The sequence below is a fragment of the Trematosphaeria pertusa genome (genome assembly GCF_010094035.1).
Source record: "Trematosphaeria pertusa strain CBS 122368 unplaced genomic scaffold BU26scaffold_28, whole genome shotgun sequence".
NCBI classification, from domain to species: Eukaryota; Fungi; Ascomycota; class Dothideomycetes; order Pleosporales; family Trematosphaeriaceae; genus Trematosphaeria; species Trematosphaeria pertusa.
This window is the reverse complement of record NW_022987239.1, coordinates 276668-303166: the sequence shown is the minus strand read 5'-3', so window position 1 is coordinate 303166 and position 26499 is coordinate 276668. Positions and strand designations below refer to the sequence as shown.

At 54.0% G+C, this 26499-nt stretch overlaps 12 protein-coding genes across 12 annotated transcripts; 6 read left to right on the top strand and 6 right to left on the bottom strand.

Moving 5' to 3' along the window:
* Positions 1-142: 142 nt before the first annotated feature.
* On the bottom strand, positions 143-1077 carry BU26DRAFT_525899 (thioredoxin-like protein). The gene is made up of 3 exons (XM_033830616.1): positions 986-1077; positions 652-923; positions 143-605 (listed from the first exon to the last, which is right to left on the bottom strand). Exons 1-3 carry the CDS (start codon positions 1027-1029, stop codon positions 262-264), a joined length of 660 nt encoding a protein of 219 aa, XP_033675681.1. The 5' UTR covers positions 1030-1077; the 3' UTR covers positions 143-261.
* A 1033-nt stretch (positions 1078-2110) lies between these two features.
* BU26DRAFT_205414 (uncharacterized protein) lies at positions 2111-4933 on the top strand. The gene is made up of 6 exons (XM_033820583.1): positions 2111-2280; positions 2361-3780; positions 3849-4410; positions 4463-4477; positions 4533-4610; positions 4660-4933. Exons 1-6 carry the CDS (start codon positions 2250-2252, stop codon positions 4753-4755), a joined length of 2202 nt encoding a protein of 733 aa, XP_033675680.1. The 5' UTR covers positions 2111-2249; the 3' UTR covers positions 4756-4933.
* On the top strand, positions 4845-6914 carry BU26DRAFT_205280 (uncharacterized protein). Its single transcript, XM_033820580.1, has 8 exons — positions 4845-5022; positions 5074-5521; positions 5569-5928; positions 5984-6079; positions 6149-6184; positions 6237-6348; positions 6399-6832; positions 6892-6914. Exons 1-7 carry the CDS (start codon positions 4934-4936, stop codon positions 6644-6646), a joined length of 1389 nt encoding a protein of 462 aa, XP_033675679.1. The 5' UTR covers positions 4845-4933; the 3' UTR covers positions 6647-6832; positions 6892-6914.
* On the top strand, positions 6913-7736 carry BU26DRAFT_205380 (uncharacterized protein). Its single transcript, XM_033820582.1, has 2 exons — positions 6913-7458; positions 7518-7736. The coding sequence occupies exons 1-2, from the start codon at positions 7123-7125 to the stop codon at positions 7635-7637; spliced, it is 456 nt and encodes a 151-aa protein (XP_033675678.1). The 5' UTR covers positions 6913-7122; the 3' UTR covers positions 7638-7736.
* BU26DRAFT_205445 (FAD/NAD(P)-binding domain-containing protein) lies at positions 7602-9171 on the bottom strand. The gene has a single exon (XM_033820584.1). It carries the CDS (start codon positions 9036-9038, stop codon positions 7836-7838), a length of 1203 nt encoding a protein of 400 aa, XP_033675677.1. The 5' UTR covers positions 9039-9171; the 3' UTR covers positions 7602-7835.
* On the top strand, positions 9172-10155 carry BU26DRAFT_205271 (uncharacterized protein). The gene has a single exon (XM_033820578.1). The coding sequence runs from the start codon at positions 9305-9307 to the stop codon at positions 9809-9811; it is 507 nt and encodes a 168-aa protein (XP_033675676.1). The 5' UTR covers positions 9172-9304; the 3' UTR covers positions 9812-10155.
* On the top strand, positions 10156-11353 carry BU26DRAFT_205272 (uncharacterized protein). Its single transcript, XM_033820579.1, has 3 exons — positions 10156-10871; positions 10933-11071; positions 11121-11353. Exons 1-3 carry the CDS (start codon positions 10500-10502, stop codon positions 11231-11233), a joined length of 624 nt encoding a protein of 207 aa, XP_033675675.1. The 5' UTR covers positions 10156-10499; the 3' UTR covers positions 11234-11353.
* A 120-nt stretch (positions 11354-11473) lies between these two features.
* Positions 11474-13170, bottom strand: BU26DRAFT_535814 (CwfJ domain-containing protein; the record flags this gene model as incomplete). The annotated part of the gene is made up of 2 exons (XM_033831310.1): positions 11474-13094; positions 13157-13170. The coding sequence occupies 2 exons, from the start codon at positions 13168-13170 to the stop codon at positions 11474-11476; spliced, it is 1635 nt and encodes a 544-aa protein (XP_033675674.1).
* A 144-nt stretch (positions 13171-13314) lies between these two features.
* On the top strand, positions 13315-21561 carry BU26DRAFT_611531 (uncharacterized protein). The gene is made up of 2 exons (XM_033836071.1): positions 13315-14693; positions 14742-21561. Exons 1-2 carry the CDS (start codon positions 13342-13344, stop codon positions 21271-21273), a joined length of 7884 nt encoding a protein of 2627 aa, XP_033675673.1. The 5' UTR covers positions 13315-13341; the 3' UTR covers positions 21274-21561.
* Positions 21562-21563: 2 nt separating this feature from the next.
* BU26DRAFT_544903 (uncharacterized protein) lies at positions 21564-22375 on the bottom strand (the record flags this gene model as incomplete). The annotated part of the gene is made up of 1 exon (XM_033831760.1): positions 21564-22375. Exon 1 carries the CDS (start codon positions 22212-22214, stop codon positions 21564-21566), a length of 651 nt encoding a protein of 216 aa, XP_033675672.1. The 5' UTR covers positions 22215-22375.
* A 216-nt stretch (positions 22376-22591) lies between these two features.
* Positions 22592-24437, bottom strand: BU26DRAFT_205232 (glycoside hydrolase family 5 protein). The gene has a single exon (XM_033820577.1). The coding sequence runs from the start codon at positions 24250-24252 to the stop codon at positions 22798-22800; it is 1455 nt and encodes a 484-aa protein (XP_033675671.1). The 5' UTR covers positions 24253-24437; the 3' UTR covers positions 22592-22797.
* A 369-nt stretch (positions 24438-24806) lies between these two features.
* On the bottom strand, positions 24807-26393 carry BU26DRAFT_407902 (C6 zinc finger domain-containing protein; the record flags this gene model as incomplete). The annotated part of the gene is made up of 1 exon (XM_033822887.1): positions 24807-26393. A coding segment is annotated over one exon (1587 nt), but the record flags the coding sequence as incomplete, so codon positions are not given.
* Between the last annotated feature and the right edge of the window lie 106 nt (positions 26394-26499).

The following is a 26499-nucleotide window of genomic DNA, read 5'->3' as shown; positions in this document are numbered from 1 at the left end:
CGGCACTTCCTACCAGGCCGGACTGCCTCGGAGCGTGCTCCCCGTTCCAACGTAATCAATAACGCTGGGCTTACGCCCGACGTCTCCGTCACAAGTTGGGATGCATGCGCCGCACGAATGCAGGTACATATGATATTGCACGGGCAGACGGAGTGGGTCTTACAATTTGTATGTGGGGCTGAAATGCAACGTCATGAACAGATGTATGTACGCCGCCTAAGCTGTACCTACTCTAACATACGCAGCGCATTGTCATTCAAATCAAAGGCTTCCTTCCTGTCTCTTCAGGCGTTCAAAGAGCTGCACGAAAACAGCAGGTTCCTGCGCGCCGCCGACCTCGAAACGATCGTTAATGGTAAAGTTCGGCACGCCGTGGATGTCCTGCGCATACGCGTCCTGGACTTCTTTGTCGACTTCGGGTCCACCTTTGCCTTGCTCGAGCCAGTCCTTTGCTTCCGATGCCTGGAGCCCGGCGTTGACGGCTGCTTCGATGAGGACGGCCTGGGAGGTGATGTCCTTCTCGTTCTCGAAGTAGGCTGCGAAGAGCTCTTCAATCACGCGAGTCTGCATTTGCGGGCCTTTGGTCTTCGCGAGTTGGATCAATCCTTCATGCAGTCAGGATATGAACAGCGTAGGCTGCACGGCACTTACTATGCGAATCCCGCGTATTCCCCGTCCTCCCACCGAACTTAAAATCAATCCCCTCGCTCTTCCCCAGCGCCCCAAGCCTCTCGAACATCGCCGCAGTCCGCTCCTCGCCGAACTTGGACTTGTAGTACTGCTGCTTGTCGATGCTCTTCGGCGCATCGGGATTCAAGTAAAAAGGGTACCAGGTCATGGAAAACGTGTCATTGGAGTCCGGATGCTTCTCCTTGTATGACGAAATGCCCTTTTCGAGCCGCTTCTTGCCGACATAGCACCACCTGTGGCGATGAGGTCAGCATCCATTATGCGTGTGTGAAGTTTAACAGGGAAAGAGACTTACGGACACACCGTGTCGGATACGATTTTGATATCGAAGTTGGTCATTTTGCGGACGGTTGATCTGAAAGCCACGGTGACGGTGTTGGACTGGTTTAGCTTGGGGAGATGCTGCAGGTGGTGTCTGGGAAGGGGATGTCTTTATGTGGGTGGTGCGGTTGCTGACAAATTACAGTGGATTCCCGGTAAGAGCGAAGGTGCGAGCGAGGGTTCAACAGAGGACAGAGTCTATCCTGATCCTAGCTAGCACAAGTTCTTTCGTTTCAATTACCTCCCGCTTTGCCCTGTCCCAGAAGATGAAAGACAGCATCTCCGACTGAACCCCCACGTAATAGTTGAGGAAGTGCTGTGGCGCGAGTGGGAAGGAGTGGCTGGGTTGAGGCTTGCTGGATTACGTCAGCGGTATTAACGCGGAAGCCCCGCAATCGATCAACTTTGATCCGACATCCTCCCCTGTCGGGCACCCTGCCTGCAAAACCAAAGGATGCAACACTGCATCGACCTTAAGATTCATTCGGGCTGCCAGGGGTGCTCCGGATGATACAATGGCTCCAAACGCCAATTGCTCATTCGACCGAACCACCACGAGCGAACGAACCGGTGTAAACAGCACTATCCTATCCGGTGGTCTTACGCCAAAGCCCAGCGTTTCTGGGATGGAAACCAGGGGTGATTATCTCTCGCTCTACACCGGACTGTCTCACTTGTCATTCTCATGATCATTTCGTATATTGCTTTGCACTACTCCCCAAGGAGCAGAGCATTCGAGTCCCACCATGACATCGGCCTCCAAAGCGTGGTCACCTCTACCCTCCTCAACCCATTCGTCGAATAGGGCCTCTATCGAGCTCACAGCGAGCTCTGCATTAGCTGGTCCAAGGTTTTGGGCTGCGCCATATGTGTTTTGGAGAGGTAGTTTGCGTGGCTTTGGTCTGGCAATTCTTCGTTCGTTCTACCGAGCTAACATGACACAACGTCCCCATACATGAAACTTGGACAGCTACACAAGTCGCACAGTCCTTCATCATTGGACAGGGCGCTTCTCTCTTTCTTTTGTCGCTACGTTGTGCATGGTTGTGTTCATTGCCTCGTCTCTCTCAAACCCGTATTCGGAAGGCATATCAGCGCCCAAAAATCTCTTTACTAGTGGGGCGATGATATCTGTGTTTATATATGCCAACTTTCCCCACCGGCCGCGCCCTCTCAAGATCAAGTCTGTTGGCGGAGTTGCCGCGACCACTGGGGCTTCTATTCGTTGATTCTCCAAGATGGAACCACCCGAGGGTCCAACCCATCGAGGTAAGCCATTTTCGAATATCTACGCAGTCAACCTGCGCCCGCCCGGTATCTCTGGATGAGTATTGACTCACTGTGGTTAGGGTATGACAGTGTGCGGGGTCCAATCCCTCTCATTCAGGAACCTCAATCAGAGGGGAATGGAACGGAAGCTGAATCAGCCGATGCTAAACCTGCGTTCATTGCGTCCAAATACTCCCATGATGACCTTCCCGCCTTGGTCGCATCGGCCACCCCATCACCTCACTCAAGCGCCTCCAAATCGAAGGCTCCAGTATCCCGTAGGAAAGCGCCCTCCCAGAGACCGCCTCTCGGTAATAAAAGAGAGTGGTGGATCAAATCACAGGTGTTTCCGCCAGGGAGGAAAGAGTGTTCGGAGGTGGATATTGTCATAGTGTACCTTTTTAACAGCAGGAAACACGAGGGAACCAGGCATGGAGATGTTGAGATGAACCTCTTCAAACACCGGAATGTGCCCGTAAGGAGAAAGGTGGAGCATGAATACCCTCATGCCATGCACGGCAAACACGATGGGTCTCGTGAGAGAGCACCGTCCACACGAGCTTCAGCCAATTCCGAATCTTCTTCGCAGGCTCTTGGCGGACGCTCGAACTGGGAGACTGCATGCGGCCGTTTGCTCCTCGCCGACCCTCAACTTTCGTCCGATACCACTACTTGTGACGACTCCGATACTATGGTTGATTGGCTGTTGGACCGGAATATACTCCTCCTAGGCCAGATTCGGAATTCACGAGTCATTTTCGTCGGCTTCGACGTCGGACCGATGCTGGACACGCCCTTAGACATTCGCGCTGCAGGATCTCGACTATGTGAAGAGCTCATTAGCATAAGGTCAGCAAGGTCAGATCCTCCAGGCAAACCCGTTTTATTGATGGGTCATGGATACGGCTCGGGTTTCATTCTCCAAGCTCTCGTCCAAAGCATTCCTGGGGAATCCGCCTCCCATGAACTGTTCCGACACACAGCTGGGGTGCTTATGATCGCCTCACCGCATTTCGATTCAGCCCGGTCCCTCGAATATCACTCACGATTTCTTGGAATATCTGTGGACGAGGAAATCTTCGCTGACCTAAGAAATGAAAGCAATACTGCTGTGGAACTGTTACATTATTTCTGGAGCGAAGCCATTGCGCAGCGACCACGGCGCGAGTGGAATCGTAAGCAGAAACTGCGGCGCCCACAATATCGGGAGCCTCGCCATGTTAGTTTTCCCATAACATGTCTCGTCAACAATGAAGAACAGCCTTGCCCCAGAGATGAGTTGGCAAGACTGGTTAGTCTTCTCCCAATCACAATCGAACGATACCGTAGAGAGTCTCTGAAGCTTTCCGACCCCAGAGATTCCAGCTTTCAGCATATAGTGGCTCTACTCCGCACTGCATTGGACACATACCAACTTCTTGAAGCCGCAGCCGCGAAAGATGTGGACAGGATAGAGATCATGATCAGGGATGGTATCGACGTCAATCTCAAAAATCCAAGGTACGCCAGAACTCAACTGCCTACAATCGGCCCTTATTCTAGACAAATACTGACTACCGGTGTCATAGGAAACAATCAGCTCTACATATTGCGGTCGAGGGACTAGACGAATGCATGGTGAGGGTGCTGCTTCACAGAGGTAATGCAGACCCAAACATCACGGACTACGGTCATAACACGCCTCTACACGACGCGGTCACGACGGATAACGACAGCATAATCCAACACCTGGTTGATCGAGGAGCCGACATAAATTTTCAGAACAGGGGTAAGGAGACACCTTATGAGCTAGCACAGAGACGCCAGCACCACGGAAAAATTCTCAAGATCCTTCGAAGTAAACTCATTTCAGGGTTGGGTCCAGACGCCGCGGGCCGACGGATTGGCGAGAACAAACCGCCCGTTACTATAGATGGTCTGTTAGTCTGCGAAAAGACCCGCATCGCCGTTACAGAACATCTTGCGCCTGGCCATGCGGGTGAATGCCCCACGCACTGGTCTATTTCGTTTTCTGTCCGCGAGCTGCTTTACGGTCCCAAATCTCTCCAGGAATTGCTGAGTCAGGTCCGCCCAAAGGACGCCATGGAGCGATCACCAATTTGCGTCTGGCTACACATACCGGATAACAATGTGAGTTCCCAAGCTTGACCACGCCCTTTCCGGAGCTAACGTGCGCCGCTAGATGATCTGGGTTGAGGTAACGTCGCTCGTCTAGTATAAAATCGTCGCTCTTGCTAATGCCCCGCGTGCAGGACTTATTTATAAAGTTAGGGATCCATGATTCCATCTGGGGTGGCGGTAGAGCGATGCCATTCAGATCCATTCATAACGTGATTATCCCCCACCAAGCTTTGGTACTCGTCTAACACGGCCTTCCAGCGTGCAATTACACCCCACATGGAAACTTTGCCGAACGGCATCGTCTCCATCTTCGCAAGTACCCTAAAAGAGGCGTCATACTCTTTGTGCAACTAACGTGAGATGCTAGGCCCCGTATGTGAGTTACGAAAGCAACGTCCGGCAAGCCAAATGGCGACCGTACATAGAAGCCGTGGATAGGCTAAATCAATATCCCCAATACAAGCACGTGAGACCCAGAGTGATCTCACGAGAACCATTCGCAAAGGGGAGAGACAACTCAGGGAAATTGCAAATGGGAGACTTTGAGGATGACCTGGACGAAGTAGATCAGAGCACTATTACGGCCTACTTGAACGATCCGCCTGCTCTTCATATACGAAGGTTGGCTTCAAAGTTCTCATTTATTTGCACAAAATATTTACTCATTCATAGGACCCTAGACCAGTATTCTTACCACATGCTTCGGTGTACCGCCCGATGGGACCAAGATCAGGTGGTATCACGCTGGGCTAGAAGGTGGGCTAGAAGGGAACGCGTTCATATACACAACATCCTCATGGTGGATCAGCTTTGGCTATGGATGCATAGTCTAGGGCAATCCCCAGCACAAGCCTCCACGCAAGCGTCTTCAAAATACCGGCCTGAATATGTCATCACCGCCTTTCCCGAACGCACTGAAGCCGACTACCTGAACCGAGGTTGCTCTGAAGACATAAAGTCGCAAGTGCTTGCTTCGAACAAGAGGCTAAGGGAGCCGATTTGCACCATGCGGGACCTTGGAACCCGCATTCTGTTTACATGCTTCAATGTCTTTGATAGGTTTCAGGACCGTGAGACGCTACAGTTTTTTCACATGTTTGAGGATTCTGTTCGCACCATTGTGAGTATGACAAGACGAAGCCGCGATAATACGCTGACACCCATCAGGACGACAATGAGAGTAGCCTGTTTGGCGAATTCCAAAGTCACTCCACCGCTCTCCATGAATTGGGAATGAAAAGCCGGAACTTCGGCCAGAGAAAGCGTATGCTCATGGAACAGTTGTTGGATATAAGAGAGGAAACAAGGTCTCTGGTTGAGATCAAGGACATTCGAGATGAGATACATATCATCCTTTCGGTTTTCCATTCCCAACTATCAGTCCTAGACCGACTGGTTGGGGAGGAATCGAACAAGAACACTAACCTGGGGCCCTTCGCCATCAGCAATGCGGTCGAACGACTCATACAGAACAACATCACGGACTTCACGAAGCTGGATAATCAGGCCGAATTGATTCAAGATAAGGTATGGCCCGCAGCCACCTCTCAGCAAGCCGAAAGGCTCTAACCGCATGCTCAAGCTCAATACATTGCTCGATTTGAAGCAGAAAGCATCCAATGCCTGGGAGGCGCGCTCTGCCAGAGAGTGTGCCCTAGAAGCTGCGAAACAAGGCAATGTACGTGCACAGCCTATCCCTTCACGTGTTTCTTCGTCCCACTCTTCGGTGCCTTGCTGACCTTTGTAGACTATGATGGTCTTCACCGTTGTCACCATCATCTTCGTAAGCTTTCCCTAACTCCCACTGCTCGTATCACAAGCTGAAACTAGTATAGCTTCCTCTGTCCTTTATGGCGTCCTTCTTCGCGCTCAACATCACCGCATTCCCACAGGATGAGAAAAGCGGGGAATCAAGCTGGCCTCTTGGGCTCCTCTCAGCGTATCTATGTAAGATACCCATTTCGATGCCTCCGATCCATACTTAACCTACCACGCAGTTGGGATAGCAATTGCAATTTCCGTGCCCCTGATCATTATCGCCATGAACGTCCAGCACTTTTCCAACCTCTGGCAGCGGATACGCAACGACTATTTCATACTACTCCAAATGACCATCATCCAATACTTGCCCGGGTTTAGGCCCGAGTCACCAGGGTTTAAAAAGCTTGAGGAGAGGAGGGACGCATATTTGAATGAGCAGGAAGAACTCGAGAATGACCAAGGCCTGCATCCCGAGAAAGCCTAGCTAGACGAAGTGACTCTCCACGATGCTTCATGTCCTACAGAGCATATACTGACGAAGGTATCGGCTAAGCGGCGGCCCACCCATGGCTGGCATATCTCATTGGGATGGCTCTGATTCCGAGGCAAAGCAAAGCCGGAACAACAGAGCAAGGGCGTTCGTACCGAGGTATGAAAGCTCGTGAAGCGTGTATGTTTCTTCGAAGTCTTGCTGTATCTGAGCTCGGTGTTGACATTTGTTGCGGTCAGACCGCATACACCAGATTGCAGCGCTCGCTTCGAACGGATTTTCTTACGTCTCTTACGTACCATTCTTTTCTTCTACAGGACATAGCTAGTTGCCCAACTCTCGAGACGAAACAAATTGCGCTTAGAAAATTTCCTTGGCGAGTCCGTCAGTTCTTGCGTTCTTCTCTACACAAGTTGTACTCAGAATCCATTACACCCACATCTCACACACCAACCAACAAGATCCCCCCAATGCTAGCCCGGCTCTCGAGAAAACGAAACGAATTATGCTTGGAAAATTTCCTTGGCGAGTCCCGTCCATCCGTCCTTCCTTCCGCCTCCACAGAAGTCATACCCTTCTCCACCTACACCCACATCTCACACACCAACCAACAAGATCCCATCCCCAATCCTCCAATCCACCCACCTTCCAAGACACCCCCCGCCGAACCTGCCCAAACCGGCATCTCCCTCCCACCCGTCGATCACTGCACTAAAGGATTGGCAAAGCAAGCTTTCGGCCTAGAACGCGCCGACGTACCAAGCGGCTGGGACCGTCTTGTCGAATCGCTCAAACCGTTCAAGAGGGTAGCGAAGAAAAGGCTTTGCGTAATGGTTTGCGAGTGGGTTTGAGGAGCGGGATAGAGGGGGGATATGCGAGGGTGGGGAGGGGTGAATACTTGGGGCTTGGCTTTGCCCGTTTTGGGGACGGGGCTGGCTTGGCGGGAGGTGGGTTTGGGGGGTTAAGGGTTTGGGAGGATTGCTGAGAGCGGTGCGGGTATGTGCTACATACGTGGGAAAGGGAAGGATAGTAACTGACCGACTGACTGCAGACCACATAATCTAGGTCGTTCGCATGTCAGGTATCGGCGCTAAGAAGGGCGGCTTTGCTGCTTGTAAAGATGGAAAGCATGGCATAGAAATCGCGTTCCGGCAGAAATATATCAAGCAAGTATCTCGAAAGTCTAAGCAAGCGTAGGTGTAGAGGCATCGATCTTGACGCCCATGCTCGACTCCGCATGCCCATAACTGCTTCTCACGGCCTCGCTCGCATACACCCTCATCTCCTTCTCGTACGCGTCGGTGACGCCCTCCTTGTAGCCGCCGGCCTCGGCGAGCAGTCTCCCCAAGAGCTCCGCGTCGCGCACGGCGGTATTCGCGCCCATGCCGCCCGCGGGCGTCATGGCATGCACAGCGTCGCCGAGGACAGTGACACGCGGCTCGTTAGGCCACTCCGGCACGCCGTCGGGCGACGAGCAGGTGATTTTCCAGAACGCCGCCTCCGACTCGAGCATATTGTCGATGAGCGGCTTGACGCGCGGATGCCACGCCGCGGTCAGCGCCTTCGCCATGTCGGCCGCGGGTTTCCCAATGATGGTGTAGTTGTCGTTCGGCGGCTTGATGACGCCCGGCGACCCGCCCATCGTCCAGCCAAACGTGACGTTGGGATCGTGCATCTCGCCGGGTCGCACATTCGTCATCAGCGTCAGCACGCCGCCGGGCTGCGACGTGCGGTCTGCGAGGCGGAACACGCCCTCGCCCAGGCCCGCGAAGGCCGTCGTCGGCGCCTGCCCGTGGATGCCGCGGGCCCCTAGATCGAACACTTTGATGCGGCCGCCGGAGAGCTGCGCGGCGACTTCAGACCGCAGGCCCTCGCCGCCGACCAGCATGGATCCTTCGACTGACTTCGAGCCGTCTGCGAAGACGGCGCGCACGCCGTCGCCGGTCAGCTCGTAGCTGGTGACGTGGTGGCTCCAGCGGATGCAGTCCTCGCAGCCCTCCATAAACAGCCTCCGCATTTCGCCCCGCGCGATGCCGACGATCTTGCCCTCGCGACTCGTCAGCACCTCCTTCGCCACGCTCTGGTGCTGGATGCCCAGCGTTTCGCCCGTCAGCGGGTCGATGGCCGCAAAGCCCGCGCCGCCCGTCTTGCCGCACGTGTCGTAGAAGCGCCGGAAGGCGTCGGGGCCCAGGACGGCTTCAATGGCGGCGAGGCCCTCGGTCGAGAGGCGCAGGCGGTAGCCCTGGGCGCGGAAGACAAGCGAGGCGTCGCGCTCGAAGATCAGGAAGGGGAGGTTGGAGCGGAGGAGGGAGCGCCCGAGGAGGAGGGAGGCGAGGCCGCCGCCGGCGATGAGGATGGGCTTCTGGCTCGTCGGAGTGGATGCCATTGGGAATGGTGGAGGGAGCGCGGAGAGGACATTGGAGCTCGAGGGGTGGGCTTACGGCGGGTCATGGTGTGGGTTGAGAGAGCGGTGGTTACTTCGGTGCGTTGGCTTGTGATGGCGTAAGAGACGGGAGGTTTGTCATCAGACGGCGGTCGGCACATTGCGGCATCCGATTCGTGTACCCATCGGACCAGCGAGGACTTCAATAGCTATGCTGAGCTCTTGTCGGTATTTTTTTAGCCCATGTTAGTATTTTCAGCACGGCCATTATGCATCACGGACAAGTTAAGTGCGCGAGGTTGCGCATAGTGGAGGATGAATGGAAGCTTATCTTATCACCACGTGACGTTTATATAGATTCCAAGGTTACTGGTATCCACAGCTCAATAAGATATATGCTATTACGATATATATATATATCCCACATCCCGAAAGTATTTGTAGGAAATGGACCAATCCCCAACAGAGAGCAACATTCCGGACGCCCATTACCCAGTAGAGCTCTACAGCGCTCCAGGATGCCGCCATCCCAACCCAATCTTCTTCAAGTAGGGTGTTATCCTACCAAACTACACCTATACACCACCCAAGCCTTCGAAAGGTCATCCAAAGACAACAATTCGTCCCCACCCCCCGCGCATTCTCCATCGCATATCTTCGATCCTCGAACCATCATCTCCCATTACGTGAACACCTCAACCACAATCAAGCGCCCATCAACAATCACATCTGCACGACACTCCCAGCGCCCCTCCCATTCGCCCCATACCAAATAAACAAGATCCTCCCACTCGTGAACCGCCGCGATTGCAGCCGTCCCAGTTTCAAATACAGCACCAATCACACCCGCGATCGGCAGCACCCCTACCCCGCGCGCCAATCGCACGTCACGATAAGAGCACCCCTCGCCCCGCGCCATAAACAACAGACCGCTGTAATACTCCACGCTACCCAGTCATCGGGCTAGCAAGCTGCGTGCGTGCTGCAGGTAGGTCGGCTCCGGGGTCCCAGTACGGAAGCTGGAGGGATCGCGACTCTTAGGCAGGTACAAGTCGCCTAGGCGCGCCGGAGATGTATATGATGTGCAAGGCCACACACGATGCTTGGGCTTGGCCGTGCTACGGACCTTCCGTTTCAGAGGCTAACAAGCGATGGAGGGACTCTTGTGCGATGCAGGATGGAAGGAGGGATGTGGTGGTAATCGGTGCGTGGGCGTTATCATTGGGTGGGAGGGCAGATGCTGAGTTCGTGTGCAGGGCCGAATGGGGTGGATATAAAGAGTGGCGAGGATCGCCACCCACTCGAGGGACGTGTTTTGCTTTGTCTGTCTGAGCAGCCACAAGCGGACGGGAGGATTCCAGCGGCCCGTTGATCTGGGGACACGTGCTCGTGCGCTACCGTTCATATATCCTTGCTTCTTCCACTGGAATCCCGCTTTCCGCAGCAAGCTTCCACCCAGGCAAGATGAAGTCCCTCATCCTCGCCCTCCTCTCTGCGACCCTTATCTCTGCCCTTCCTGCCCCGGAGCTCGTCCGCCGCTCCCCACCCAACATCCCCTCCACCACGAGCGCCAAGAGCCTCCTCGCCGGCCTGACCGTCGCCGCGCAAGGCTCGCAAGACGGGTACTCGCGTGATCTTTTCCCACACTGGATCACGCAGAGCGGGGCGTGCAACACGCGTGAAGTGGTGCTGAAGCGCGACGGGACGAACGTTGTGCAAGACTCTGCTTGCGCGGCGACGAGCGGGAGTTGGTATAGCACGTATGACGGGGCGACGTGGACGGCGGCGAGTGATGTGGATATCGACCACGTCGTACCGTTGAGTAATGCATGGAAGGTAAGATCCGTCTTCTGGATCAGCGGCGCAGTTTGTGGACTAGGTACTGACGGGATAATAGTCTGGAGCGGCTTCCTGGACGACATCAAGACGCCAGGCTTTCGCCAATGACTTGACGAATCCGCAGCTCATTGCCGTGACGGACAACGTCAATCAGTCAAAAGGTGACAAAGGCCCAGAGGATTGGAAGCCCCCGCTAAGTGAGTTTGAATCGATCTATGTGGATAGCAGCGTGCTAATGCGAGACAGCGAGCTACTATTGCACCTACGCCAAGATGTGGGTAAAGGTGAAGAGCGTGTACTCGTTGACGATTACGAGTGCGGAGAAGAGCGCATTGACGAGCATGCTGAACACGTGCTGAGCAATCGATGGCAGAGGGTGGCGGAAGGGTTACGAGAGCTCAGGCCGGACGTAAATGTGTCAGGGGGCGAGAGAACCGGATAAATAGATCTCAACGAGTTATGGCTTTCACGCTCAATTTTCGATATCAGCCTTTCTTGCTTGAGCTGCGACCTCGTTCCGCGCGGCGTACCGCTAACGCCTTCAGAAAATGTACTAGTCGTACAGGTGTATCTCGTTGCGATTCCCCACGATATCCCGCCTAATCAGCTGCAAAGTCGAACTCCTGGAATGCCTTCTTGAAGTTGGCCACATCCTGCTCCTCCTCTGCCTGCGTCTGCCCACAATCTCGCCAGTCTACGCGACTATCGAGTCGCAGTAGCTTGGCAAGCACTTCTCGGCCAAACTGGAGATGGAATCGTATTTTCTCGTCGAAGCGAAGAATGAGGCTGGTTTGCTTCTCAGCGTCATTCCTGGGATCCCAGATCAGAACTCGAAAATAGTCGCTCGTCTCTTCAAACCCGTCACCCACATCTTCTTTAGTAAACTTGGGCCAGTGAAGATTCTCCGCCAAAGCTTTGAAGGCTGCCTCTAGCAGACCCTTGCGAATGAGATCGGCGGGCACGGGCATGTATTGCCAGTGTGTGTGCGGTAGGCTGGATTTGCTGACTTCCCATGTTACAGAGCCATACTCTTCTCCTGCAAGCGACTTCACCATCTTGTTCACCGAAGCATGGTACTTCTGCATCTCTGCATAAGTTGCATGACGATCCTCTTCTTCCATAGAGCCGAGGGTAGGTTGATGCGTGAAGGGTATGATGAGAAGATGACAAGGAAAACCCAATTTGGGGAACGTCTGTGAATTTGAGAGAGGTCCCCTAGCGGTTGTCAGATATGAGTTCTCGCCAATGGATGTCACAAGGTGCGTTGCGATATTTTCATTCGCAAGGCAGAAGAAGCACTCCGAAGCTGAGATCGGGCCTTTGTGCTCGCCCTTGCGCCGCTTGTGAGGCCTGCGACCCCCGCGGCGCCCGTCATCGTAGACAAGGGCTTGCTCACGTTGCTCTGGAGCTTGCCGCTTCTTGTTGTCTGGGTGTGTCATGGGACAAATGGTGGATCCGGAAGGCGGCGAGATGGGATGGCTTGCGCTGGGATCCAGTGAAAAGGCGTATATCCACTTTTGCTTGGCGATGTTTCCGTACGATGCGAGACTGATGAAGCGGGTGACTGGATAGAGTCCGTCAGTCTCCTCACTCGGCACATGGAAGAAGGGCTCTCGCTCGTAGAAGGTGGAGCCGGAGGTCGAGAAGTGATAGCGGGGTTTCAGCATGACATCGAGGTCGGCGATGCATTCTTGTTCTTGGGGTGGCACGTCAGCATTGAAGCTGGCATTAGAACGGCTTCGAACCCCCGCGGGCCATTCGTTCGTGACAAGAATATCGGCAGTAGTGGCTCCCCGGAGAATCTTGGCATCTGTCTCGCTGTAGAACGGAGGATACTTGTCCATGGACTGTCCTGCAATGATGTTGGGATCAAGCCGGCCGCCCAGTGCCACAATGCGTATTCCTTCAGAGGTTTTCATAGTCGTTCGCTTTCCAAGGAAATGGAGATTGTGGCATAGCTCATCATCTGACGATTCAAGCTTTTCCACGACGGTCTGGGGAAACGCATTGCTGCCTAGAGCGAAGTATGTGGTGAGGGGCACGTCGACCTTGCCACTAATGAGATTACGCACGTTCGTCTCATCCTCCTTGGTTGCGTCGGACGGGCTTGCGAAGAGATTTCCAACTATAAGTGCGAAGGAGAAATTGTTCTTCGCGTGAAGTGCACCCAGCTTCTGGAAAACGGCCGGAAACTGGCCGTTCACATCTCCGATCACCGCGCTGCTCGGCATCAGTAGGGCACTTCGCATGAAATCCATTACGCGGGCTGAGGGGGCACTCACATCTTGTAGGCCATGACGGCTGGGCTGCTTTGGTGATGAATGCTGGTGGTGAACTTTTGGCGACCGTCGGCCGTCGGCGTTTCGGCAGGTGCACAGACCACCAGAAATCTTGGCACGTCCAGAAATTTTGTGGAGAAGGCAAGACGAGATGCTGCCACCTCAGACTTCGCTCACCAATTCTCGCCATGGCGGCCATGTCGAGAGGACCGCTGACGAAGCTACGGACGCCCAAGAAGCCCAGAGGCGGCACTCCCTCGTCGCGAAACCATTCCTTCGAGTCCTTCTCCCAGCGCATCGCGAAGCTCAAAATCGAACCCGTACGCCGCGGTCGTAGCACGATTCTCGACGATGCCGAACTCGATTCCACCTTCTCGTTCTTCCGCGACTCTCTCGCCGAATGGAGGGACATCAACATGTCCGAAGCCTTCACCAGCTTCGCCCGACGAGTCGCCCCTCTCTGCGACTCGCTACCACAGCTCCTCCATAACGAAGCGGTGATATTTGATATGCTCGTGGAACGCATAGAGAATGGGGACAAGTACAGTGAGGAGCCGCTGCTGAGCCTCTTGGCGCGTTTTGCGCATGACCTGGGTGTGAGGTTCGAAAAGCATTTCGAACGGGCAGTCAGGACGGTGTCGCAGTTGGCGGCAAAGCGCCCGGACGCTGAGGTGATCGAGTGGAGCTTTACATGCCTGGCCTGGCTCTTCAAGTACCTGTCCAGGCTCCTGGTCCCGGATCTGAGACCCGTCTTCGACCTGATGGCGCCACTGCTGGGGAAAGAACACCAGAAATTGTTCGTAACGAGGTTCGCCGCAGAATCTCTCAGCTTCCTCGTGCGCAAAGCCGGGGCGGTGCACCACCGAGACAAAGCTCCATTGAAGTTGATAACAAGCCACATCTCGGACCGGTTGAAAGAGCTGCAAGGCACAGGGCGCGACTATGAATTTCAGCAGGGTCTCATGTACCTCTTCGCGGACTCTATCAAGGGTGTACAGTGCGGTTTGCACTCAAGCGCCGTGGGCATAATACAGGAGATGCTACTTCTGGTCTACAGCGAGGATTACGTCTATTTCCAAACCCCACCTCTCGAACCTGTCCTCGTTGGTGTCATTACCGCCGTTATCCACCACTCAGAGGCGGAGAGTTTCCGGCCCCTTTTGGAAGCTATACTCGGACAAGTCAGGAGTACGTCGCAGGACGTACGTTATCTCGGATTATCCTCACGCTTAGTCTTCGTCGCTTGCGGTGTTAGAAAAGGATCTCGGGTGGCAGACTGGAAAGCGGTTTTGGACGTCCTTGGCCTCCTCCTAGATGCGGCCAACAACTCTGCCACGCCGGATGCTTCGCATATGCGAGAATTCCTTTCAACTGTGTCGATCGCGTTCCATTACTGCCCCCTCGATGCTGCGATACCCCATGTCCAAACTCTGGAGAAACTCTGCCGTGGTCGTTGGGAGAACTACTTCCTTCCGTTTTGTAACCTATTCGCGTCAAGGACAGATAGATTTAATACTCTTCTGCTCTCATTCTTCAAGAGGTACGCGCCATATCTGGTCTCGCAATTGGGCAGGCGCTGACCGAACAGGTTCATTGCCCAAAAGGCGCACGAACATGGGGACCAGCTTTGCGTGGTGTTGCCCGACCTTTACAGGGCGGGGATCCTAGCGGGCGGCTCGTTGCAGCCGTCTAGCACTTGGCAAGATCAAATGGTCCAGCATTTTTGGAACCTGATTGCATCGGACCTCCAAACTGACGACTCCGTGCGGTTAGCATATCAATGCAGTGCTGTTCTCGAAACGATTGGCTGCCTTAGCCTCTCACAAGAAGGCACGCGGCCTATCTCGAACCACCTCTACGCTGCACTCAAACGTGCTATGCAAGTCGACGGTATGAAATCCTCTCGACCGATCGACATTCTAGCGGCAGGAAACGGTTTCCAATTCCTAGTTGAATGTGGGGACATGAGTAACACTATACTGGATATCTGGCCTTCCTTATGCTCCGCCTCCCCTATCTATGGCCATCGTCTTCCCTTCTGGCACGCTCTACTCTCCTTCACCGAGAAGAATGGAAAAAAGCTTGAAATGGAAGGGCCACACATGGTACCGTTCAAGCAAGCTATCATGAATTGCATCGGATCACCTTCTCATGACCTGCGCCTCACTGCTCTACGCATCCTTGAGATCATCGCTCCCGAAAGCCAACAGCTACAGGACGTCATCGCGATCGAGCAATCGCCCATGACCCTAGAAACTCAACGCACCGTGTCCATGCGCATCGGGCAACTCAGCAGGACGTACTCGGAAATTTCTTCGGACGAGTGGGTAGGTGAAGCCATTCCGACATTCTGCTTCGGTCTTTTGCACGTTCGGCTCGCATCAGTCTGGGATGACGCCTGCGCTGCCTTAAAAGCAATTTGCGAAACGAAGGAGGGGGAAGGCCATGTTACACGGATCGCATTCAAATGGCTGAGCCAGGCCAAAACTCAGGATGACTCCATCGCCACCGCCATTAACGTTGCGTCGCCGCCCCGATATGTGTCTGAGTTTCAGTGCACAAACGTCATGCAGCTGGAACAACTGATATCGGAAAAGCAGGCCTCTGTCGAAAATGCAGAGGGAACACTAAAAGGTCGATTCCACACCGAGAATGCGAAGGTCTCATTCGTAAATCCCTTCAGCAGGACGCAGGCGCTGCGCGTGCTGAATAGCTTGCCTGCTGTCGCGGAAAAGCGTTCACGGCTCCTCGTTCCTGTATTACTTGACTGGGCGTTGGACCAGCCTACAACAGCTAGTCTAGCAGACAATTCCACAGGAGAAGAGTTGCTTGACCAAGATGGCTCGCGTTGGGGGCGGAAGGACCAAAAGGCAATGCTTTTGGTTTTCTCAAAGTTCACCAACCCGAAGGTATTATATCGATCCGCTGAGGTCTACGAGGCTCTGGTGGCGTTAGTAGGCAACGGCGATGTTGAGATCCAAAAGGCCGCTCTCAAAGCCGTTCTCACATGGAAGGAACCTGCCATCGCGGATTATCAAGAAAATCTGTTCAACCTTCTGGATGACGCCCGCTTCCGAGATGAGATATCGGTTTTCCTGGACGCTGGCGCTGAGCATAGTCTCGTGAAGGAAGAGCATCGTGATCGGCTACTCCCTGTCCTGCTCCGCCTGTTGTACGGCAAGGTCATCAGTGGAAAGAAAGACTTGGATGTAAAGAGGAAGGCTGTCTTTCAAGCTCTAACGAGATTCGAGGAGAAAGCCACCCAAAAGTTCCTCAGCATTGCGTTGGGTCCTTTGAGTGGTATCACCACGCTCCGAGATGGTGTACTGGATGAGGAATTGCTGCAAATTGATTTGCAGAACCCGCGCAAACAGGTTGGCATGTTGACCATGCTTGAAGACATGGTCACTACCCTCAAGACAACAATCCGGCCCTTCGTTGCGCTCATCGTGGATCCTCTCCTCTATTGTCTTATCAAAGCTTCTCGGTGCCTGTCAAAGGCTAGAGCGTCGGAAAATGAGACCGATGATGTCCAGGACGTTCAAGTGTCGCTGTCCAGGACGATTCGCCAACGCGCCCTTCATTCTTTGAACGTCCTATTCGAGAGTTGCCCCGACTTTGCCTGGGATGCCTACTCGCCACACATCGTCAAGGAGTTGGTAAACCCAAGGCTTCAGCAGTTCCCAATTGAGACGGCCCAATCTATCTCAGGGCTCCTTCGACTCTTCTCTGCCTGGTCCAAATCCCCCCTAACGGCCCACTTCTTGGTCGAATACAACCCGGAGATTCTCACCAAGGTGGTAGAATGCCTAGGTGTACCATCAGCTAAGGATGAAGTGAAGAGGTTCGTTCTGGATGCCATCCTTCGAACACTCATTGCTTCAGTTGCAGACACCGATAAGTTCCTGAAAAATCGTATCCATTCCGAGATCCTCCAGCCTTACGCGAATACGATCCTCAGCGAGGTTGGCGATTTCCTCCGAAAGAGCCCGAGCAGAGAAGTCCTTGTGTCTGGGGTTCAGACAGTTGCGGAGCTCGCGCCACATGTGGTGGGCTCTGCAGAGTCACGCAGCATGATCGAAATTTCCTCGTTTCTCCTTAGACAACCGTCCAAGCGCGTGAATGCGCCAACTAAACAGGGGCTGCTCAAAATACTGCACGAGTTCATTCCGCGCTGTGATAGCCAAGACATGGATGATCTCTTCGAAGTCGCTTTTGACGCTACCACTCCATTATTCGCATTCTCTCAGGATAGACAGGTCAGGACCCTCCTCTGCGGTATCGTCGAAGATCTTGCATCTTATAAGGATGAGCTGTCACCAATTGCCGATCTATGCCGCGACCTCAACTCTTTCTCCCCCTCCCGGTTGGATGAGCCTGATTTCGGTCGCCGTTCGAGCGCATTCGATACCATCAACGGAGATGAGGTCAAATCTTACACACTCACGCAATGGAAGCCGCTAGTTTTCAACATGCTCTACTTCATCAAGGATAATGACGAGCTCAGCATCAGAGTCAGCGCGTCCCTATCTCTCCAGCGCTTTATCGAAGCCTCCATCACCGATGACGTGTTCAAACCCTTCATATCTACAGCCGTTCTGCCCGGTATACAGAACGGGATGCGAGAATCCTCGGAGCTTGTCAGGAGCGAGTTCTTGACTGTTCTCGCTCAGCTGGTGAAGACGTACTGCAACTGGGCCCCGATCGCTGATTTATCTGTATTGCTGTCTGCAGACGAGGAGTCATCATTTTACAGTAATGTTCTGCACATCCAGGGTCATCGCCGCCAACGAGCTTTAAGACGACTAGGTTCTCACGCTACACAACTCGAGGCAGGACATATTTACCATCTCTTGATACCCCTCCTCGAGCATTTCGTCTTCGATAAGGCCGACGACGAGAGCGCTAATAGCCTCGCTGGCGAGACCATTAAGAGCATCGCTGCATTATGCCAAGGGCTGGAATGGCCTCAATTTCGTTCTCTGCTAAAGAGGTACATCGGGTATCTGAAAAGCAAGGAGGATATGCAAAAGACCATCATCAAACTCCTTGTAGGGCTGATGGATAGCCTGAATGAATCTGGGCGCTCGAAAGGCTATATCGCGGGTGGATCACAGAGTGACAAGGCACCCCCATCCGAAGGTGCTGACGAGGAGACTGTAATGGACGTGGACAAACCGACTGCCGCACTTTGCAAGACGCTTCCGCAGCAGGAAAAGCTGACCAACGATCTCGTTAACAACGTACTTCCCGAGTTGACGGAGTTCCTGCACAACAAGGACGAATCAACTGTCAGTCTCCGAGTTCCCATCGCGATCGCGGTGACGAAGGTACTCCTTGTCCTACCGCCTCGTGAGATCGAAGCACGGCTTCCATCGCTTCTGTTGGACATATGTCACATCCTCAGGAGTCGGTCCCAAGACAGCAGAGACATGTCTAGGAACACCCTCACTGAAATCGTCACGTTTACTGGCCCGACTTACTTGAGCTTCGTTCTGAAAGCCTTACGAACCGCACTCCAACGAGGCTACCAACTCCACGTCCTCTCATTCACGCTGCACAGTATTCTGGTCAAGTTATCGGAGCAACTCAAGCCGGGGGACCTGGACTATTGCCTTACGGATATCGTTGATGTCATTATGGATGATACGTTCGGTATTACGGGTCAGGAGAAAGATGCCGAGGACTACATCAGTAAAATGAAGGAGGTGAAGAGCAGCAAAAGCTTCGATACCATGGACCTTATCGCGCGGACTGCCACTACAGCGCATCTGGTTGACCTCGTGCTACCCATAACGTCACTCTTGCAGGAGAATCTCGGTGTCAGGACAGTACAGAAGGTTGACGAATTACTACGCCGCATAGGCCTGGGTATACTCCAAAATCCAACCGTCAAGGATCGCGACGTGCTGGTGTTCTGTTACGAGTTAATACAGGAAGTCTATAAAGCTAGCAACAGCGCAGATGCCGCTCCAAAGGTGCTTCCCAGGAACAGGAAATATCTCGTCAACATGAAAGGCGCCGCGAAGTCTGGTGCGCGACACTCAGCGACGTCCTACCTCTACAAGGCCACTCGCTTCAGCCTCGACATCCTGCGCACTGTTCTACGCAAACACGAGGAACTGCAGACGCCCCAAAACTTAGCCGGATTTTTACCTGTCATTGGCGACGCATTGATACAAGGCCACGAGGAGGTACAAATATCCGCCATCCGTCTTCTCAGTATAATCATGGGACGAAAATTTCCAGAGTTGGACGAGAACTGCCCCGTTTATGTGACAGAAGCCGTACGGGCCATCAAAGGTGCCCCGTCGTCCAACAGCGAGATTGCCCAAGCATCCCTCAAGTTGATCTCGGCTGTCCTACGAGAGCGACCCAATGTCGAAGTCAAAGAGCGTGATCTCGCGCTCCTCCTAAAGCGGATTATCCCCGACCTGGATGAGCCTGACCGCCAGGGTGTTACGTTTGCTTTCCTGAGGGCAATCATGAACAGGAAGCTCGTGATTGCCGAGATTTACGAGGTCATGGACACAGTCGCGGCAATGATGGTCACAAACCATACTAGGTCTGCCAGAGACCTCGCAAGGAGCAGTTACTTCCAGTTTCTGATGGAGTACCCACAAGCGAAGAATCGGTTCAAGAAGCAGTTGGAATTCTTGCTGAAGAACTTGCGGTACGACTACGTTGAGGGAAGACAGTCCATCATGGAGGCCTTAAACTTGGTGCTCACCAAGGTCGGAGATAACGTCCTGCAAGACCAGCTGAGCTTAATGTTCATTCCTCTGATCCATTCCATGGCGAATGACGACTCGAGCGACTGCCGCACGATGGCCGGGGCTCTTGTCAAGAAAATTTTAGAACGCGCGGACTCGCAGCGGTTGAAAAGCTTCACTACCGATCTTAGGAGCTGGCTGGGACAGGACGAAGACGCGGGCCTGAAGCGTCTTGGCATTCAATGCTGGGGCCTGTATTTTGAAGTAGCCGATGCTAAACCGAAAGAGCTGGCATTCGTGCTTGAGCAGCTTCAGTCGAGCGTGGAGGGCTGCCTTGAGCGTCGCGACGGGGACGGCTGGGAGCTCATTTACTACTCTCTAACAGTCTTCTCAAAGCTCTGCAAGTCACACCCAGACACAACTCTTTCGTCGGACAAGAAGAGCTTTTGGGTCGCCGTCCAAGCTTGCGTTTCGTACCCCCATGCTTGGGTCAAGCTCACGGCTGCAAAGCTTCTGGGAACCTATTTTGCCGATCTCGCCAGCACAAATGGCGATGCTGGCCTCGACAAACTGCCCTTGCAAGGCTCCCGTGGCCTTCAGTTGACCGAAGAGGACATGCTCCGGCTTACAAACTCCCTCCTCAAGAACCTCTCCATGCCAAATGTCAGCGAAGATTTGTGCGCGCAGAGCGTCCGCAACCTGGCCTTCCTAGCACGATGTCTAGCCGCGAACGGCGCGAAGTGGAACTGGCAGAAGGTGGATGATGACGATGAGGTGGAGGATACCACTATAGACGATGCGAATGGCGTCACCAACGGGGATGCGGAATCCTCAGCGGAGGAATGGGGCGGGTTCTCCCCACAACCCGAGGAACCGGACACAAAGAAGAGCAGTAGCGCGCCTCCAACTGCTATCCACCGCCTCATGACGCGCCTCTCGGGCCTCATCCGCCGCGAGACCAAGATCATGAAGCTCGCGTCCCTCTACCCCAAATCCGCCACCATGACCCTCCTCGAAACGCTCTGTACCAAGCTCCCTGTCCCCTCCCTAACCACATCCCTCTCGCACCTCCTCACCACCCTCTCTACACTCGTCGACCCGGCGACCACCATCCCGCGCTCCACAGACTCCGCCTTCAACGACACGTACCGCGCGCTCATCGACAAAGCGCGCGAAGTCATGGACGTCCTGCAGAAGCGCATGGGCACGCCGGAGTATCTGAAGGTTATCGGGGATGTGCAGCGGGGCATGCGGCAGCGGAGGGAGGAGCGCAGACAGAAGAGGAAGATCGAGGCGGTGGCGCAGCCGGAGAAGTTTGCGAGGGACAAGAGGAGGAGGAATGATGTTAAGAGGGTGAAGAGGCAGGAGAAGGCGGCGGAGTATAAGGGGAAGAGACGGGGGTGGTAAAGTGAAGTGAAGTGAATATGGTGTTTGTGATGCGGTGTGATGGAGGGTATGAGATTGCATTGCGCGGCGTTTTAAGGGGCCAAAAGTGGGATTTGGCCGGAGTCTGTGGGGTTGGTAGATGCATAGAACTTGAATGATGATAACGATACCCCGTTTCAATCACCGCCTCTCGCGCTTAGTGCTCCATCTTGACCCTCCTTCGCGTCAATCCAATCCAACGCACCCATTCTCCCGCGAACACTCATCCTTAAAATGCAGCCCTCAGCATCCTTCCATCGTACCTCAACCACTCATGGCGTCAAAACCCCCACCACACCCACCAAAAAGCATCCCCAAGCCCACGCATCCACCGTCCCCCACCTCACCCTATGCACGCCCACCCACTCCCTCACACTCCTCGCCGCAGCCCCCGTCTCCTCCTCCTCCACCTCCCCGCCCCTCGCCCGCCTCACACACAGCGTGAACAGCCGCTCCACACTTCCCATCACGCCCGGCACGAAAGCGTAGTGCGCAAGCGCGGCGACGAGACCCGCTGTGTACCACATTTTACCCTCGCCCCCCAGGCCGTCGGGGAACAGGAAGAGATTCGCCAGCGCGGAGGAGGTGGTGAGGCTGTTGAAGCCGATGACGCTGTAGAGCCCGGTGTGGAAGAAGTTTACGAACCAGACGGGGATGAGGATGTCTTTTGCGGCTTCGAGGGCTGCGGTGTTGTTGGTTGGTATTTGGGGGGTGGAAGTGGAGTTGGAGGAGGAGGGCTTTACGATGGAGCGCGTGAGCCGCGAGGAGGTGGCGGGCGGGTGCAGGAAGGAGGTTGTGGTGAGCCATTCGCAGTAGGCGTGGGTGAGGGAGGCGGTGGCGCTGAGGAGGGGGAGGAGGCGGAGGGTTGTTAGGAGCGGGGGGGTTAGGGTGAGGGTTAGGCCTAGGACTGTTGTGGTTGCCATGGTTTTCTTGGGTGTGTCGCTGAGGTCCTGATGGGTGATGTGGGGTTTTGGGGGAGTTGATGGGGTCTGGATCCGTGATGCGGCACCGGGCTCGTGGAGTCGGGAGAGCTCGGATCGCTTGCTCTAGGCTGTTGAACGTCTGTACGGCCTTGCGATGGCGGGTTCTTATTTCTAAAGGGTTTTTGGTCCCGCGGTTTGGTGCTTGCGTTGGGTCCGGGTGTCGAATGGCGAGATGGTGGCCTGACGATGCTGGATCCTTCGGACCGCGCTCGGAACGATCGGAATGCCGATTTGGCCCCAACCAACTTTTTGTAAAGGTAATGTCTAAGAGGCATACACATGTGTATAGAAAGGGAACTAGGTGCACAGAGAGTTTGCTCCTGGAATTGCTAGGTACGTTGTGTTGTTCTTTGATCATTGCGCGCTTTGAGTTTCTGTCTCCAACAGCGTAAGTATTGGTACATATATACAAACACCCTTGAAGACTGTCTCGCTCCCTGAAAAAAGAAGCTCGAAACGCGCAGGAAGAGGGCTGTTACTCGGGATGAAAACTGAGCAATATGCTCCAAGCTCTACAGCCAATCTACGGCGTAGACGGAACCGATCTCTGCCCATCTTCCTGCAGGATTCTGTTCAGTCCGTCCCTCTTAATGCAGTTCTCAAAAGCAAAGCTCCTTGCCAACTCCTCAAGCTCCTCTTCGCTCTTCCCCTCAAACAGCCCGGCAAATTCCCAGCCCAAGTACTCACTCAACAGTGTTTCGCGCACCACACGTTCGACATGCCGCTGGAAGTCCCAGATATGCGGATACTTCTTCTTCTGCAGGTGTTCGGGCACCATCTTCTTCAGGCCTTCGATGAAGGGACCATACACATCCTTGACGCCCTCCTTGTCCACGACGCCCCAGAAGTCGAGTGCGAGTCTTTGCTTCTTGGCGACGAAGGGGTCGATGAGTCGCCGGTAGGGAGTGTCCGGGTTGACGTAGACCATGCCTTGATAGCCGATGTCTTTGTATAGCCATATACTCCAGCTGACCTTGTCCTGGTCGTAGATGTTGAGCTGTTCCTGGAGCATATCGAAACGCGCATGGTTGATCTTGTCGGCCTCGGGATCGACGCGGTCGTCTGCATAGACGGGACCGAATTCGCCGTTCCAGATCGGGACATGCTTCTCGCGCATGAATGCGACTTTGCGCTCGAACGACTTCCGGAGCTTCGTCCTCTGCTCCGCGGTGCCGGAGTAGGGCGCTTGTCCTGGGATCGGAAAGCCGAGCATGGCGTAATCGTGCATGGCGTATACAGCATTGGGGAGCACATTATCGAAGCGGGAGAAATCCATGGCGTATGTGTTCCCGTCGATGAATAGCATTGTGTCCGGGTCGACAGCACGAATCGCTTTCTCTGCGCGCTCATACCACGCAATCAGCCGGGTATGCTCAGGGTCCGCAGGCTCGTTAAGGAGGTTGTATCCGCATACGACAGGGTTGCTCTTGTAATGCGCAGCGATGGCCTTCCACAGCTCGATTACTTGATCTTGAAATATCCGAAACTCCCAGAAGAGCGCCTTCGTGATGCCGCTGTCCGAATGCCAGTCTTGGTTCTGGCCACCCGGAGCTGCATGAAGGTCAAGGACAACGTACAAGTTGTACTTGCTACAGATATCAACAACACGATCAAGGAAATCGAACCCCTCTTTCTTGTAGGTATCTGGGTTCTGATCGTCGATGAAGTGGCGGTAGTTGAAGGGAAGCCGGATGCAGTTCATGCCCAGCGAGGCGAAGAACTCTGCATCAGCCTCTGTGAAGAAGTAGTGTAAGAAGCGATCGAAGAAGAATTCTGCCTTCTTCTTGCCTAGGACGCTCGCTAACGCAGATCGGTGTTCGTGTTCATGACCAGAATATCCCGTGATGAAGTTCTCCATGTTCAAGTAGCCGCCAAGCGCCGTACCTTTCAGCACAATGCGCTCACCGGCGGCATTGACTATCGCATCGCCAGAGACTCGCAGAGGCTCGCATGATGGGTTCGCCGTGTGAAGGGCCATATTATTTGTGAGAAGTGAAAAGGCGAGATTGAGAAATAACAAAGCGTACTGATAGAACCGCGAGGTAAGAGAGGAACTTGATCAATGCAAAAATGTTCGAAACATCGAGCCTTTTGAGGGGACCAGTGACGGGTATTCAGTTACAATCTCTCACCTCTCTCATTAGCGTCGGTACCGGTTCGGTAAGCAGCTTCCGATTGGTGGGTCTTAAGTGCGACACTCCGCGATGCGGAGACGCCGAGCATCATAGTCTTGGCCGAATCTTCCCCAGATCCCTCCACTACCGCGCATCATGCGTGTTTGAACACATTGAACCATGTTTTTAGCCGCCGGTACAGGATCTCTCTGGCCGGTGGAAGTTCCTGAGGATGTCAAGAAAGTGTCCAGTGGTGCCACAAGTCGTTGAGAATCAACACCATCCGGCACAAATCGGGGGCTTCGTGCTCCCACGATTCATTCAGTCGAATGACCTCTTGCACAGCGCTTTGCCACCCTGTCGGCATATGGTATGGTTGAGGGCACATGCTTCCGATAAATGCGCAGGCCTGTGCTGCTGCGAGCAGCACAAGTGCACTTCGAGTGCAACTAACTATCATGCCGAAGGTGCCGTGATGTCGATGCTGAAAGCCGGGGCGGTTGACGATGATACGTTCCACATGATAACGAAGCCCTTTGGTCGCCAGCTCGGCGAGTAATGGGTCGTCATCGCAGGAAGCCGGACCGTTGATCCCCCTATCAACAAAAGGCCAATAGAGCATCTCGTAGACGTCAATGAGATGCCCTCTCAACACAAAGCGACAAATCTCGTCTTCTTCTGGAGGTGCGTTGATAGACAGATGCTCGGGAAGTGCATTGATCCAATCAAGGATCTGGCGTTCATGGTCTGCAACCAGTTTGGTGAGGTCTGTTACCAGGTCGTTGCTGTTGTGAGGCTCAATGTCCTGAATTTCTCGAGCCATACGTCGCCGCAGTCGCAGCAACGATATCTCTGAAAGGTAGAAATACCAAGACGCATGTTCACGGCGTTCAGTGTCGGGACTGATGATACTAGGCGGTTGGTCCTCATGTCTCGGTGGCGTCGGATAGAATGGTGGGTAGCCAGTAATGTCGATTTCTGAGAAAAGATAGCCCGGCAGGCCTAGCTCATGGTGGATCTCCCGCTCCGACTTCCAAGCCGACCAGTAGATAGCCTGTTCAGCCGCAGCGGAGCGTCGGCCGTCCTCGTCAAGCTGTTCGCCATAGTCTTGCCGAAACGCCTTAAGGGATTCAAATGTTTGACAGCATGCAAGTGATTGCATGAAGAAACGCCATGCTGGAAGTCTTTGGAATGTGCACATTGTGTAAACGCCGGCAAGAAACATGCACTGCGCCTCGATCAGACTGGATGACCCCAACAACATTCCCAATCGCTTCTTGGAAGCTAGGAAGAAAGACTCGGCAGTGCGATATGTGTCGGAGTCTCTCACGACGTAACTACAGCCGAGGAGAGGAGTTGCAATCGTTCCAAGTGCGCATACAAGCAATGTCAGGCACGCTTCGGGTGACCAGTCAATTCCATGCATGCATACCCTCGAAACAATCTGTCGGGTACCCTGTTCGTCCAAGACTGGATTTTTCACATGGACGTAATTGAAGAAATTGTCGACTAATCTCCTCGTCCGATGCGGTTCCAGCTCATCGTGGCCTGACATGGGCGAAGTCGTCGTCATCTGCACAACAGCGCTATTTGTGCATGGAAAGGCATGTTCGTTTGGTTGACGCTGTCCCCGTAAGCTCTTTAACGAGCTCCAGTCCAGAATTTGATCGATCGAGCAGGGGGTCAATCTGGAGCGATCGAAGCTCTCCCGCTTTGGTATTCCCTCTGTCGGTGCTTGTACGACATTCTGGCCACCCCCAATATCCCGGACAAGCTGCTCAAGATCGTCCAAGCGTTGTAGTATCTGCAAGCTAGCAGGATCATAGCTAGAGAGGTCCACGGACGACTGGATGCATTTCGCTCCAACCTTCAAACAAAAGGAACATGACGGCTTGAGGTTGTCGCATTTCGTTCTCCGCGCTCGGCAGACTTGACAAGCCGTCACGGCTCGTTTGCGGGGGTATGCAGCGAATCCACGTGGCGCAGGTCTTTTCTGGGAGTCCGGCCTGGGAGAAGGCGGAGGTGGGTCTTCTGCAGATACAGTCGCGTATTCTTGAGATGAGCTCATTGCTTGAGATGGTAGGTCTGGTGAAGGATCGCATCTTCTGGCG

What these genes read in the sequence shown, in the direction of transcription:
- BU26DRAFT_205232 (XM_033820577.1), bottom strand. Translation starts at nt 24,252, where the DNA reads ATGGCCCTTCACACGGCGAACCCATCATGCGAGCCTCTGCGAGTCTCT.
- BU26DRAFT_205272 (XM_033820579.1), top strand. Translation starts at nt 10,500, where the DNA reads ATGAAGTCCCTCATCCTCGCCCTCCTCTCTGCGACCCTTATCTCTGCC. An exon ending in CGTTGAGTAATGCATGGAAG is followed by an intron (nt 10,872 to 10,932) that starts GTAAGATCCGTC and finishes ACGGGATAATAG; the next exon opens with TCTGGAGCGGCTTCCTGGAC. An exon ending in GGATTGGAAGCCCCCGCTAA is followed by an intron (nt 11,072 to 11,120) that starts GTGAGTTTGAAT and finishes AATGCGAGACAG; the next exon opens with CGAGCTACTATTGCACCTAC.
- BU26DRAFT_205280 (XM_033820580.1), top strand. Translation starts at nt 4,934, where the DNA reads ATGGGAGACTTTGAGGATGACCTGGACGAAGTAGATCAGAGCACTATT. An exon ending in AGGATTCTGTTCGCACCATT is followed by an intron (nt 5,522 to 5,568) that starts GTGAGTATGACA and finishes GACACCCATCAG; the next exon opens with GACGACAATGAGAGTAGCCT. An exon ending in CCGTTGTCACCATCATCTTC is followed by an intron (nt 6,185 to 6,236) that starts GTAAGCTTTCCC and finishes AAACTAGTATAG; the next exon opens with CTTCCTCTGTCCTTTATGGC.
- BU26DRAFT_205445 (XM_033820584.1), bottom strand. Translation starts at nt 9,038, where the DNA reads ATGGCATCCACTCCGACGAGCCAGAAGCCCATCCTCATCGCCGGCGGC.
- BU26DRAFT_205271 (XM_033820578.1), top strand. Translation starts at nt 9,305, where the DNA reads ATGCATCACGGACAAGTTAAGTGCGCGAGGTTGCGCATAGTGGAGGAT.
- BU26DRAFT_205414 (XM_033820583.1), top strand. Translation starts at nt 2,250, where the DNA reads ATGGAACCACCCGAGGGTCCAACCCATCGAG. An exon ending in CGAGGGTCCAACCCATCGAG is followed by an intron (nt 2,281 to 2,360) that starts GTAAGCCATTTT and finishes CACTGTGGTTAG; the next exon opens with GGTATGACAGTGTGCGGGGT. An exon ending in GTCAATCTCAAAAATCCAAG is followed by an intron (nt 3,781 to 3,848) that starts GTACGCCAGAAC and finishes CCGGTGTCATAG; the next exon opens with GAAACAATCAGCTCTACATA.
- BU26DRAFT_525899 (XM_033830616.1), bottom strand. Translation starts at nt 1,029, where the DNA reads ATGACCAACTTCGATATCAAAATCGTATCCGACACGGTGTGTCC. An exon ending in GTATCCGACACGGTGTGTCC is followed by an intron (nt 924 to 985) that starts GTAAGTCTCTTT and finishes TCATCGCCACAG; the next exon opens with GTGGTGCTATGTCGGCAAGA. An exon ending in GAATACGCGGGATTCGCATA is followed by an intron (nt 606 to 651) that starts GTAAGTGCCGTG and finishes GACTGCATGAAG; the next exon opens with GATTGATCCAACTCGCGAAG.
- BU26DRAFT_611531 (XM_033836071.1), top strand. Translation starts at nt 13,342, where the DNA reads ATGGCGGCCATGTCGAGAGGACCGCTGACGAAGCTACGGACGCCCAAG. An exon ending in CTGCTCTCATTCTTCAAGAG is followed by an intron (nt 14,694 to 14,741) that starts GTACGCGCCATA and finishes CTGACCGAACAG; the next exon opens with GTTCATTGCCCAAAAGGCGC.
- BU26DRAFT_205380 (XM_033820582.1), top strand. Translation starts at nt 7,123, where the DNA reads ATGCTAGCCCGGCTCTCGAGAAAACGAAACGAATTATGCTTGGAAAAT. An exon ending in CGCTCAAACCGTTCAAGAGG is followed by an intron (nt 7,459 to 7,517) that starts GTAGCGAAGAAA and finishes AGCGGGATAGAG; the next exon opens with GGGGGATATGCGAGGGTGGG.